Genomic DNA, 14,642 nt, shown 5'->3' with positions numbered 1-14,642 from the left:
GGAGGTGTGTATGAAGTAGTGGGTATACAGGTAGTCACATGAAAATAACCGCTTTAAAAAAAAATTGTCTGTTTCAACTTGAACTCTTGAGCTTTACTGCATCATACGCCTATCTTATCTTGAAAAGATGTCTGGAATTCCCAGTGCTGGCAGTACACTCTCAGCAGTAAACGTCCAGACAAGCCAATATGTTGCTTATAAACTGACATCCATAAATGGGAAACAAAGACCATGTCTAGCAGATATACACAGTATTATATTCCTTTCATTCTATACAGAAACTCATCCACAACTGCAGGATGCTTGATACATGCTTTTAATTCTACTCCATTTACTTCTCCTAACAATTTGTTTGCCCAGGCAGAGATACAGTTCCACCATACACAAAATAATTACCAGCCATCAAAAAACTACATAGCTTTTGTTATCTTAGCTCCTTAGTCTGTTTCTTCTCAGATGACATATAGTTTCTCTGACTTTCAGATTGGACTTCATCGTTCCACATAACTGAAAACCTATGTCAGGATTACTGCACTTCTTTTCCTTCCACGTTTTTTTTTTTTTTTTTTTTACCACCTTCATCACGCAACAGAAACGCATCATTAGAGCAAAAAAGATGACTGCAGACATCAGTTACAGTTGCAAAAAGCCACTTTACAAAGGCAAAGCATTCTAAATTGTTTGCTTTGCTCAAACACTTCCACAACTGGTACCAAATCCTCAGGGTAGGAAAGGTGAGGAACAAACAACAAAAATATCCTTTTAGGAAAGTCTGAATAGAAATATCTGTGCTGAAATGCACGGGATGACAAGGGACATGGGTTTTATGCATCAAAACTTGTATCTTAATCTTAAGGCCTTCACAACTGGCATGGACAATTTCCACTGAAAAACACATCTTGTATTTAAAGGAAAATATGAATAATAAGGCAGCTCTGGAAAAAAATAAATTTAGAAATACTTACTAGTACAAAAAATTTTGCTTTAAAAACAACAAACAAAAAGGGGGTATTACAGTTCCTCCTCTGGTTTTTGTGGGTTTTTTATTTGAACCCTAAAAACCTAAATCACAGAACTACATTTACCCTCCACAATAAGCACAAAAAAATTCCAAACACTCTGAAGTAGAATTAACCAATACCTGCTAATCCTGGAATCATATCAACTATTTAGTTTGGTTGGGGCCTCTGCAGGTCATTTAGTCCAACCTTCTGCTCAAAACAGGGCTAGCTTCAGTAAGAAAGTTAGGAAAAGAAGAAATTATGATCAACTACAAGTTACCACAGAAAAGTATATGCTATGGCACTTTTAAAGTCAATTTATTTTTTAAAAGTAATTTGCATATATGCATACTTCTTTACTCTACAAATTATCCTGTCCCTTTCATTACGTTAAAAATCCACTCCTGCTTCCATAGATTCAAGCAGAGTTTAGTTACAGATTTCAAAGACAGGCCTATCAGGTGGTATACTCTAGAACAGGCAAACCAACTAATCACTGGACAGCAAGATTATGATTCCTGATCTTAAAAATCACCTGCCTTGAGTCAGCACTGCTACATGTCCATCCGCACCCGATTGCAAAATAGCGTTTACTTATGCCATCAATTTACAATAATATTTTTATATCTCAACAGGCAAGTATTAAAGATTTTTAGGCATCCTTGAAAATTAAAATGAAAGACAGAAAGCACAAAAATCTAATATATAAATGTACATATTTTATGTTTTTATTTATAAACATGTAAATCAATATCTATACCATTTCCAAAGGGCAGTTTATTATTTTTCTTGACATTCTGAGGCAATTTTTACCATCTTCTAAGCATATTAAAATCACTAGTAGATTGAAGTATAGACCACAAAGTGAAGAACTATATGGGAAATGTAGTAGGGAATTAGTAATGCTTTTATATATGCTTTTATAAACTGGTCTAAGAACAGATAATTTCTGAGTATAGGTACAAGGAAGTCAGTAAACTGAGTGCTAGACAGCATCTCACAAAAAAAAAAAATTACCATCACTATACATCTGATAAGCAAGTTTCTTCCTGCTCCTATTTATTTGCTTCTCTCAATAAAATTTGCACATGACAAACTATAAAATAGTTAAGTTGGACACAAACTGTAAAACAGGTTTCAAAAAAAACCAACCAAAACATGCAACATGACAAAGCGCATGCTGCGACCTTAATTTTCTGGGTTTAGAATCAACTCTTACTATTTTCAGTATGCATATTTTCCTTTTAAATTTAAAAAAGGAAAATAATATCTATGCTTAACAGTGTTAGCATTCCAACGCTCTCAGCAAAACTGAGGTTTCACTTTAAGGTCAGTAACATCTAGGGAAGATAATCGCGACCTCTGCTGCTGTTCTGTCTGGCTGGATGCATGATGAATTTTTATAATGCTGATCAAAGGAGAGAAAGTGGAATAGGAAGAAGGAGTGATTTTTTTATTTCTCTGAGACAAAAATGTCTCCAAGGACAGAACCTCAGGTAGACCACAAGCATTCGTATTCTGAACAAATGGCAGTAGTCTGTCCAGGCAGGCTTTTAAAAAACAAGCTTTAGCCAAATCTGTTTAGCAAACAACAGGTCGAGAAGAACATACCGCTACAGAGGGCAAGGGCCTTCTGCCAAAATTACTTTGAATTTCTATAGTTTGAGCTTTCACTTTTCAAACACTTTTGTTCCAAATTGACAAACATTTTTCAAAGAGCTTTAAACTATAGAAATATTTTCTTCAACAAAATATGCAGGTTCTAGCAGGCCAGAATAACAATTTTGCAATCAAACTTAAACTCAAAAAAATTGTTTTTGAGTTATTCAGCTGTGACAAAAACATTGCGTTTTGCTTAATGATGTGGCAACAGAAAGCCATGTAATACTTCTGAATCAGCAGACCACTGAATTCGGAGAAAAATAATACAAATTGAACGAAGTTAAAAACATTTAAAAGTATTTGTTTCAAAATTCAAAAAGACCAATGAGCATTTGGGGAATAATCAGCTGGATACAGATTTCAATTTACTGTGTTCATCCTGTTGGGTTTTTCTGTTATTGGACCAGATGCTGTATGCTGGAAGGTAGGAGGCTGATAAATAAGGCTCTCCATTTTAAACTGACATTTTTACCAAAACCAAACACCGAACAGAAACTCTATTACATCATAAAAACAAAGCCTGGAATATCTATTTTGCCTGTTTCAATAGAAACAATTGAGCAAGTAGTTGTTTATTGGTCAATATGCAGAAGGCTAAATCTAAATATATACACAAGTAAATTTAACCACCAAATGCTGGTTTCAGTCTCAAATAAAAAAACACATTTCAGAAGCAAGAAGAGATTTAAAATTGAATTACAGCATATATAATGTAGTATAGACTAAGAACATATTTCAGGGTAAAAAAAGACACTATAGTATCCAAAAGAAGATTGTTTTTCATGACACACTCATTTTTACATATCACTCAAATTCTATTACAGTTGTCTCCTGCTTTCCCTTCGGAAGTAAGCTTCTAATAATCTTCAAACTAGGATGTTCTTTACAAGAGAAACGTTACTTCAGGGTCAATGGGCCTTAAGAAATGCCTACAGAAGTGGGACACTTGTTATCCATTTAGTATTTTTTACCAGGATGTATTTACTTAGAAGGCTGAACTGAAATGAGCCACAATCAGTCTCCAAGAAGATGAGTTATTTTATTTGAGAGGGCTCGAGGATGCTGTAACATAGAATTTAAGAATGAAAAATAATAGTTTAAGAAAAATATACACCATTATCTTTTCCTAAACATTTTACTATCACTTGCCCCCAACCATATATTTAGAAAAATTTTCACAGATAAATAATTATGACCTACAGGAAAAAAAAGAAAAAAACACAAACAAAAGCCAAAACTTATGGTACTTCTTTGGACAACTGGCAAACTTCTCTCTCCCTCCCATCCCATCCCATTTACTGGATGTCTTTACAGTGTGTGAATTTGGGAAGATAATATTAAATTTTCAGGGTTCTGATAAACATATGGTGGCAAGTTAAACTGGACAACTGAAACTAGCATGAGGTTATGTACGTATCGTGTATCTAGACAGTTTTACCAAAACCAGGCATGTCTGGTCTGCTTTTGTACCACTTCCTCACCCTCTGCAAAAGCTCAAATTCAGTAGTATATGCCACATCTCACTAGGAAGCTTCATTCACTTTCAAGCCTAGGAGATGACATGATCAAAGGCCTTGCTACAAATGTGGCACAGAAATGAAAAGTAACTTCTATGTTCAAATAGGTGTAGAATCTAGTCAGATATAGAATATTTGTTGATCTGTCACACACCTTCTTTCTTCACTTGCTATAGCATAAAAGCACCCAATTAACCTGTATCAGACCACTGTCATAATTAGAATAATAACTGTTATAAGGTAGGATCTTGTATTTTTCTCTGGCAGCCGAAATGCTCAAGGTGAAGCTAGCTCTAAGATATGCAACTTTATATTCACCAAGTGCTGTGTCCTGTAAACATGAAAAACACTATTCAGTGATAAAACGATAAATCAGTTGACTGAAGAAATAATTCACTGACCCAGCATACACCCATGTACAGTTGGTACAATATACAGTTGGGGATAGCTGCAAGTACACTGTTACATAGCTGATCAGCGCTGAAAGGAGAAAATGAAGGTATTTTAACCAATAATTTACAGTTATGCATTTCTTTTGAACTATCTCATATTAATCAGCATCGAGTCTTAAGCAACAGGCTCTAAACATTGGTTTTCACAATAAATATCACCAAAGATTAAGAAAAAAGTAGTTATTATGTAGTTAAGATTACTCAAATATAGAACCCAGGAAATTATTTAAAACCCTTAAAATTATTAGATAATCTAAACAAAAACTGTCTTGCTCTCAGAAAGAAAGTGTCTAAAATTGCATAAGTTTTAGGTCACTTTCAAAATACCTATTTTATCCATAAACCTTCTGTTTCTTGGTGGACAAGGATATCTGCTGGCATTAAAAACTGTAATTTGAGCTTCCCTCCCGGCTTTGAAATGAATAACCCTAGCTCTAGCCTAACAGATTTCCCAAACTAAACTTTTCTGTGAAATTGTGGATCAGTGCAAACATTAAGTGGCATGGATCCCAAATCCAGCCTGAAAAGTCCTGGGATTAGACTGTAGGTGACTGCAACACGGTGTTTAGACAGTATTTCAGCTGTAGATAACCAAGATCATATGGAACAATAGAAGAAATACAAAAAACAATAAAGTAAAATGTAAGATCAAAATATTCCTTTTTCTTATTTTATGTATTCCTAAAACTTATTTTACTGTGTATAATTTTGGAAAACTTTTTCTATTGTAATCATATATTGAATGCAAAGCAATCTTTACAAAATGATAGCTATAACGGGACAAAATGTCGGAGGACTTGTCCAGTATAGAAGTACTACGTTTTGCTGCCAAGAGCATTTATTTTAGACTGTGTGATACAGCCAGCCACAGATATTCAGCTATACTGAAATGAAGTTGGTTTCAACAAACATTCAGAATATTGGAAGAAACAAAACACTGGGCAGGATTTCTTTATTCCTCAAAATGCTTGCTTCTGTATTTTTCTGAAATTTACATTGTTACAAAACCCAAATGTAAGTCCTGTTATATGGGAAAGCAACTATACCAATCAGAAAAACAGAGGAAACTCTGCTAGTTTTATTATATCTATTAAGAAAGTATGTATGAAAAATAGAGTAAGAAGTAACCAAGTCAAACAAAAGGTTAGAAAAAGATAACTTGTTTCCAGATCCTGTTAAGTATTACTGCCAAACTGTCCGCTATTTTGCCAAGTAAACAGCTATTACTACTCTTGTTAGTATCTGTAAGCAGGAGATAAAAATAATATAGGATTAGGGCCTAAAGCCACCAGTTTTCGATGAAAACTCCATTTAATAAGGAAGAAGCCTGAAGCCTTAGTTTTGCAAAAATTATAAAAGACAAATTGTATAATAAAGTAAAACACAAGGAAAATATTCATATAGAAAATTCAAGATGGATATTCAGAACCGTGTTTGGACGAGACCCTAGTGAAAACAGATACTTAATGTTGAGGAGGTTCCTTTATTTTATGTAGCTAAGACTTTGAAATACACAGTAAGGAAGAAAGGGTCCCATGTAGGTGCTGTGGGTTCACCCCAGCCAGCTGCTCAGCCCCACACAGCTGCTGCTCCCTTCCCTCAGTGGGCTGGGGAGACAATCAAAAGGGCAAAAGAAAGAAAATTCATGGGTTGAAAATAAAGACAGATTAATAGGTAAAGCAAAGCTGTGCGTGCAAGCAAAGCAAAATAAGGAATTCATTCACTACTTTCCATCAGCAGGCAGGTATTTAGCCATTTCCAGGAAAGCAAGGCTTCATCATGTGTAATGGTTACTTGGGAAGACAGATGTCATAACTCCAAACACTCCCCTTCCTCCTCCTTTCCCCAGCTTTTATTGCTGAGCATGTCATATGGTCTGGTGTATCCCTTCAGTCAGTTGGGGTCAGCTGTCCCAGCTGCATCCCCTCCCAAAATCTTGTGCCCCCCCCAGCCTACTCACTGGTGGGGCAGTGTGAGAAACACAGGCAGCCTTGATGCTGTGCAAACACAGTTAAGCAGTAACTACCCTAAAAGAACCATTGCCTAGACAGAAGAACCCAGAAAAGAAGCCTTCTGCATTTTGCTGTTGCACAATTAGCCAAAAAGCCTCAGACGAGTTACTTGAACGTAGGCCCACTGCTCCGAAGCACGTTAGTACTTCTATTTGAGACCCTGCAAATCTAAAATTCTGACATCTCTTAGTGAACAAACCGCTTACACCCCTCAAAACTCCCAATTTTTCTCCTAATAAAAACCCAAACGAATCACAATTTACATGTAGTAATCAGACTAAAGATTGTCTTACTTCATGTCAGCATAGAGATATGACAACTTCTAATTACTCTTTATACTACTTGTCTCAACAAAAATGAAAAATTAATACATCAGATTTCAAGAGGTAGATAATAGTGTATACATACATGAACTCCTAATGGAATTTCAAAATGAGGTAAAAAAAGATTACATATACATCTTCAAAATCAGGTGGGATAAATAGGTCTCATGGTACTTAAAATCCTCATGTTTGGGTCTAGTCTAGGTTAGCCTGGAGATGTCTGCATTTCTTTTCAGTTTCTTTGGGAATTTCAATTCTTTGTCAGCCTATCAAATACTCTCAAAAATAGAAGTTTCATTTAGGTTATTTAAAATGTTATTTCTCTATTGCTTCTACCACATAGTGTGTGTGAACAACAGGATTCCCTCTTGATATACTTTCCAACTCCAATAAGTTTATGAAGTAAAAAGGTCTAGCAGATTATCAAACTGGGCTGCTTTGCATGCCACGAATTTCCTCTGCTTTTGCTTCATCCAGAGGGAACAGTTCTGCATCCCAGTTTACATAAAACATTTCTGCAATCTGCTTTTACGCATCAAGCACAAAGTATAGATCATACTACAGCTCTGGTTCCAAGTACAGATATAAACTGTGTATTTATAACTGCTCATTCTCATATAATTGTACATTGTAACAGTCTGTATGCATATCTGCATGTAAAAGTACAGCTTTTTCATGTCTTCCACTTATTTCTGAGTTTGTCTGACAGTTGCTAATTCTTGTATAAAAATAATCATGTAAGATAAACACAGTACTGTGTTACTCCAACCCTCAGTAGATCTGCTTTATGGCAAGACTTCGCAACACTGACTGGGGTATATTCAGAACACACAATATCTCTGTGAGTCTCTACACCTATCACATACACACAACCATAAAAGTCTACTATTTGTCAGTTAAATGAAGAGATTACAGTTAAGCACATTCTAATACTTTAGAAGAGTGGCATTTTAGGAAGCACTGAGCGACTCTTGCAGCATGTCAAAAACCAAAATGTATTCCTTCAATTGTAACTGTTAACCAGCTAGTTTCAGCCCTTGAAAGCTGCAGTCTAATCATTTGGACTGCCTTAACAAAGAACAGACTCTGAAGGAGCTGACTTCTTCAGTATTTAACCCAGCATATCACATACTTACATCTGGCATTTCTGTACAGTAGAAAAGGGTCCTGCAGCTGGAAATCGAGGTCTTTAGTAATAGGTTCTGTTCGATTTTCCATGCTCAGTCTGTTCATAATTGTGAAACCATGCCTTGGAGAAGCTGATCTGAAAATTATCAAGTAGAAATCACATCAAGTCAAGGAAAGAAAGAAATTACTAGAATTTGTTGTATAGTTCTCTAAAATGTTTTGGGTTTTTTTTTTTATTATTTCTAAGAGATACTACAAAAATCTAATTTGGTTGCCAAGGAAATAACAACTGATTCCTGCAGTGTTTCATGCAATCCTTTTAATTATGTCAAAAACCTACATTATGTATGAGGAATAACAGAAGCACCACTGGTCTCACAGTAGCTACAGAGAGTATGCCACATCTGCAATACTACTATTTGAGGTCCAATGACTTAGGCAAAGCATAATCATATCTGCATGTCCAATTTTCACTTCAAGTTGTAAGGCCTACAACTTCTGAACAGGCAAGCTGTTACAAAACGCCACTTTGTCCCAGACCATCAGCATCATGTTATCCAACCACCACTATCTACCCTATAGCTTCTTGCTGAAGTAGAAAACAGCAATTAGAACGATTCAGTCATGGGTGGGAGCAAGTATATTTTTTAACACTCAGGTTAACAACTGCAGGTAGTAGCAGTCATTCCAGATAGGATTTTCCATACCATCTAAAGCATAAGAACAAAAGTGAGGGTGCTGAGACACTGGAACAGGTTGCCCAGAGCAGCTGTGGAAGCCTCATCATTGGAAGTGTTCAAGGTCAGGCTGGACAGAGCTTTGAGCAACCTGATGTAGCGAAAGATGTCCCTGACGGTGGCAGGGGGGGTTAGACGAGATGATCTTTAAAGGTCCCTTCCAACCCAAACAGTTCTATGATTCCATGACTCTAAATCATTATGCTCATTCATGGCAGTTACACTTCTAGTCACTTAGATAATTTTAATTAATGCAAGCTGTTAAACCTATCACAATCCTGACAGGAGATATTACTTTCAAACCAAGTATGACAATAAAGGAAAAGATGATGGCTAAACATTTGGGAAAAGTGGCATCTCTGGTAATTGCTGGTGGGTGGATTTCTCTATGAAATCCAAAGCACAGGAACCTGCATTACAGGATTGGAGCCAACAGAAAATTAAACAGAAGTGGAACCCTTAACAAGAATCCCTGTTTGCAACAGTCACTACTTCATTTAAAACAAACACACAGACAAAAAAAGTCCACTTGCACTGGTGTTAACCCAGCTGGAAGTCTGATTTTCTGACCGTTCCTCAGATTTTGCAAAGATGAGACAGGTGAATAAATAAGTCAGCTCCAGTAAAACGGTCACATTACTTTACATTGTCACAACAGTAATGAGAAGCAACAAAGGCAACACCAGCGGTCTCCAACCTACGGTCTGTTGGCAATGTTTTTTCCACAAGACTTCAAGACTTTGTTCAAAGCCACAGGGAATGAAAGTTAAAACTGATGGGGAGGGCAATGTATGATGTTACTGACAGCTCAAAACCTGTTCCATACTGTTGCCTATAGGGCAGCCAGGGTAGCAATCTCTGCTGTAAATGGAAAATTCCTCAGCCAACAAAAAGAATGGTGAAGGATCAGAGATGCTAGGAGTGCCAGGTTACCCATCAGTTCTGGAGTTTTAAAACCAACATACCAGAGAAATACTACTTCTGTTTTGCAGTACACAACTAGCCACCTCCAACTACTGCTAGCACAACTAAGGGCCAGTTCCTTCCTCTTGTGGTGGTAATTATAACAGCATCTCATCTCCACTTACCTGAAAGCAGCTTAGAAAAATTACTGATGACAATTTCCACTGCTGGTACAAAAAAGCTCAAAAGTTTGAAATCAGCATTCCCACTTCACACAAAGTTCACAGTCACTTGGGTCTCCCTGTCGCTTCACACATACATCTCTCACCTTCTCAAAACAATCTCTTGCTTTCTCAGTTCTCCTACCAGATCCTCATCAACATAAATGTTGAAGAAAGTTTCTGCTTTGGTGTCCCAGCCCAGCAGCTACTGCAAGATCTACTTACTGTATTATTTTCTGATTTTAGCAATAGTCACAGGGAAATGCTGGGGCACTAACTTGGAAACCCAAACGTAGGGCAGGCTTCACAACAGATCAAAGGTACATGCTAGAATAAATGATGTAACCAATGCTTTGAAAAGCCGCCACAGGAGCTGCTGCTAAAAGAAAGCACTAAACCCATCCAAAATGTTGGATGAAATATGCATGAAAAATGAATAATCAGACACAAGCAGTATGAAAACTCCCTAAGTAGGGAACACAATACTTCGTAAGTTCTACCATTCCCTTAGTTTAAGGAATGTCATTATTTATTTCACTATTTGTTTTTTGTTCAGACACCTTTTAAACTGCAAATGCTACATCCTATTTAAAACAACATAACAGATTTCTAAGGTTTACCCACATTGAGATTTAAATCACATTTGGAAGTCTTATTCAAATACAAGGTGATGTCTCCTTCCCAGTGTTTTCTTCCCCACATTTGGCTCTGCCAATTTCAGTTTCTTTTCACTCTTGAACAAGGAGGAGCATTTTACTTCATTCAGCCAGGGTCCATCCCAGCTAGCTTTTCCACATCCACAGGTTTCACCTGCAGGCATTAAAACATTATGTCCTCACCTTGTGTAAACAAACAGCGTTCCCTCCACGTCAGTCTTCTCCTGACGAAAAGGAAAGTTAAGAAAGTTGAAATCAGGGCAGTGTTTTGCTAGCCATCAGCAAGCCCCCCTTTATCTCTGTTTCACCGATACCATCAGTTACACTGCGCTTACCTAAGCCATGAAAAAAGCATTAAACCCAACTTCATCAGCTGGTGGAGAGAGACTGCAGCTAGCACAGCTCACCGTGCAGCTGACCCAAGCTTTATGACAAGACATGAAAAGGCTAAAGGCTTGACACCATGAGACTAAGCACTGCGCTGGATTAACTCTCCACCACGCGTGAGGGCAATGCCCAGGCCAGATTCAGGGAGAGGATTTTTCCAAATGGCGCCTGGCCTCAGGGGCAACGCTCAGACGGGTAAGGGGGAACCACACAAAAGGCAGATTGCGCAGGTTCTTCAAACACAGGCCCTAAGCCCCACCATTATAGCAAACCAAGAACCACCTGCAAATAGCCGGAATGTTAAATTACCAAAAGCTTCCCCAAGTTAATTAATGGTTTTAATCTTCACTAGTCTTTTTAGCATTTGTAACTCCAACACTGTTTTGCACGCGTTTTGGTCCTGTTACGGATGTCTGAATGGCAGAGGAGCTCCTGAGCCTCACGCCCTGGTCTAAACCCCAGTCCCCTACAGCCCTGCCCTGCAGGATACAACTTTTACAGCCCTGTGAGCCTTTCAAAACCCACTTCCCAGGCACCGCAGGGCTTCTCGCAGTCCCCAGAGAGGCTGAGCCAGGCACAAGCCCTCGCCCCACCTGATGACCGCAGGGAGCCCCCCCAGGACACCCGGCCGGGCCAGGTCCCGAGGGACCCCTCAGCACAGCTCCCGCAACCACCCTCCCCCCTCAGCAATGGCCGCACGCCCACCCCTTCCCCCCACCCCCCGCCCCGCCCCAGAGGAGGGGCGGGGCCTCCTCGCCGCCCGCCCCTGCTCCGACGCCCCGGAGTGGGCGGGGCCGCTTCTCGCCCGGCCCCGCCTCTCGCGACGGAGGGGGCGGGGCGGGGCGGCCTCACGTACCCACTCGTTGGCGCGGTGCCCGAAGGTGTAGAGCGCCACCTGGCTGGCCACGTCCACGATGCTGCTGATGTAGGGGTCGTGCTGCTGCAGCGCCGCCAGGCTGATGTCCAGCCCCTTGCCCAGCAAGGCGGCCCCGGCCACCGCCGCCGCCATTTTGCCTCCGACAACAACACAGGGTTCCTAGTAGGCGCAACCAATCCACCGCCGAGAGGAAGGGCGGTGGGTCCCACCCCCGCCCGCCCAGTCGGAGGGAGAGCGGGCGGGAGAGTCGCAGCCCAGCCGCCGCAATCGAGCGCCGAGCGCCGCCGGCTCAGGATTGTTGCCGTTGGCGACGGGGCAAGCTGAGGGGCGGCCTGGCGGGGCCCGCCCGGGCCGCGGGGAGGGCCAGCCGGCTTCGCAGCGCCTCCTCCGGCAGCGACCCGCCTGCGCCGGCAGGTTTTCCCGCGGTGCCTGGCGCCCTTCGTTTTCAGGCCTCTCCCTGCCGCTGGGGAGGCCACAGACTGGCTTCTTTTCCAGAGGGGCAGCTGTGCGCCAGAGGAACAACATGGTTCCCGCGGCTGCAGGCCTGAGAGAACCGGCGAAACTCGGCGGGAGATGCCGCCAGGGCGCAGGCCCTCACTGTGCCAAGCAGGGAGTCCTGCGCGCCCACCGTGTGCCCCTCAGCCTATGCGGGAGAAGGTGTGGTGTGCGCCACAACATACATGGCCTCCGGAGAGCGGGGAGCCACACAGGCTCGGCCTTAAATATGGACGGAAGCATTTGGGCGCACAGGTGTGCCTGCGGAGAGAATGTTCGTGTGAGACTGTGCGAAGTTAGCACATGTATCTGTAAGCACATGTATCCGTAAGGACGTGTGTGCTTCCTGTGCGCTCACACGTGCACTGATGCAACGCATGCACAGCGCTTGGAACAGGAAGAGAAGTTGGTTGAGATCCGTGAATATACACAGTCTGTATTTGCTAGCATATGCTCACAGACTTCTGCATGGAACTTGAGGGAAAAGGAACACGAGTGCAAACTAAGCCATCATACAACCCTTGTGTGTATATATATATACACACAAACATACATGTGACAAGCAGCTGAAACATAAACAAGCATACTATGATATGGAGATATACAAACAGCAGAGGAACAGATGGACAAGACCATGAATTTAGTTACCATATTTTCCTGTCAGACACACATATTTATTATTAATCTATTGATACCAACAGTTTACAGCAAATACATGAGCTTTATGTGGCATGCAGATAAACTCAATATGTACTTGATTTAAAAGATTTCCTTAACTGTCCAGCCTGAACTCCCTGAGACAGCAAATTTTTTTTATTTCATCACCTCAGACCGACGTAGCAATTTTGGAAGGAGTTACCACCTTCTGTATATAGAAGCAGTAGGGCGATATATTTCCTTCCAGAAAAAGGGATACCCTGGAAGAACCAAAGGCAAAGGTAATGGATGCTATCTTGTTTATTTGCAGTATCCCTGACACAGCATTTTTAAGAGGGCAGTAGTTGGTCATAGGGGATGAAGACTGCCATTTTGTTTTCTTCCCTCCTTTTCACTCTAGGCCAGATGGAGCCTGTGGGATACAGTGAGCAGTAGCATCTGCTCTGAGAGCAAATGGGCAAGCCCAGATGAAAAAGCTTCCATAGTGTGAAGTGGGGATAGGAGAGAACTGAGAGACAGCAAGCTGGGAATTCATAGTACTAAATGTAGGGACAGTGAGTCTCTTCAGTGGAGTTAGGAATGGGCATGCTCTCAGAAAGGACAGAAAGAGTGGCTGTTCTTTGGGACTCAGGAGAGAATATGTAGGTTTTGTTGTAGCCCAGGAGGCCACTAAAAATTGCATTACCAAGAATAAGGACCTACAGCTTGCTCTGTAAGCATATAGTGGGAGAGGATATCTCTATAGATACTCTTTTATTATAATACATCGCACTCTTAGTTCCTCTTTTTCTAAAGCCACCTTGTTTCAGTTGGGGCTGTAGTGAAACACAGCTTTAGAGTTCAGAAGTTTTTAAGTGGTTTTGGTATACTTGTGGTAGGAAAACGGCTCTAAGCAGCTCTATTGCAAAGCTCCAGCTGACTTACAGATCCTGTGACAGCAAGGAAGATATATGGGCTTATGGTGGACAAGGGAAACTGCTGTCCTTGGTCTGGAAATGACCAGAGTAGAATGGCAAAAACCAAAAAGTAGTAAGTAGGAAAGATAAGTCATGTTGCTCAAATAGTGAACAGACGCACAATCAATTCCTTTTGCTGATTAGATAGTCCTCAATTCCCAGTTTCCAGGCACACCTAACCACATTCCTCCTCATGTGCTGGAGTTTCTCATTACCATCTCATCTCCAATTCTTTGGCCATTCTCCTGCTTACAAAAAGTCCCAACTTGTAATGGAAGTGTCAAACTCTTTTCCAGATGCCTTTGTTCCTTCCAACAATAATACTTACAAAAAAGATGCCCTCCTTTTTTTATTTTTTTTTTTGGTGGTGGTGGGCAGGGTTATTGCAAAGTCCTGTAAGGAAGAATGTGTTATGGAAACTGTATTTCAAAGGCTATTCATTTGAATTCAAAATAGTTATAACTGTTATTGTGTAGGAGAAAGCAGTATACAGAATTTAGAAGGTGTATTGCAGCCCTGTTACAACTGAAAAAAAAAATGTTTGAAGCAGAAATAAGGTGTCTTTCAACTTTTACAACTTACCTTGTTTCTGTTGTTGCCCCTCTTGTCAGGCCAAGCAGTAACCAATACTTGAAGCCTTGCACATTTATTATGTTAG

The 14,642-nt window shown here is 40.5% G+C and overlaps 2 protein-coding genes across 7 annotated transcripts in view; one reads left to right on the top strand and one right to left on the bottom strand.

Moving 5' to 3' along the window:
* The window catches only part of DCP1B (decapping mRNA 1B), a 46,629-nt gene extending 34,572 nt beyond the window's left edge, over window positions 1-12,057 (bottom strand). The window contains exons 1-3 of one of the 3 annotated variants that reach the window (XM_052789481.1): window positions 11,856-12,057; window positions 10,796-10,836; window positions 8,104-8,231 (exon numbers count right to left, since the gene is read on the bottom strand). In XM_052789481.1, coding sequence (XP_052645441.1) covers window positions 8,104-8,231; window positions 10,796-10,836; window positions 11,856-12,008 — 322 coding nt within the window. In that variant the 5' untranslated portion in view covers window positions 12,009-12,057. The other 2 variants (XM_052789483.1, XM_052789482.1) reach the window with 2 other exon arrangements.
* CACNA1C (calcium voltage-gated channel subunit alpha1 C) overlaps window positions 1-14,642 on the top strand; it is a 498,947-nt gene that overhangs the window by 972 nt on the left and 483,333 nt on the right. The gene's annotated exons all lie outside the window — the stretch shown is intronic.

This window comes from Harpia harpyja, chromosome 6, assembly GCF_026419915.1.
Source record: "Harpia harpyja isolate bHarHar1 chromosome 6, bHarHar1 primary haplotype, whole genome shotgun sequence".
NCBI classification, from domain to species: domain Eukaryota; kingdom Metazoa; phylum Chordata; class Aves; order Accipitriformes; family Accipitridae; genus Harpia; species Harpia harpyja.
Note: the sequence above shows the minus strand (reverse complement) of the source record. Positions and strands in the feature narration are given on the sequence as shown.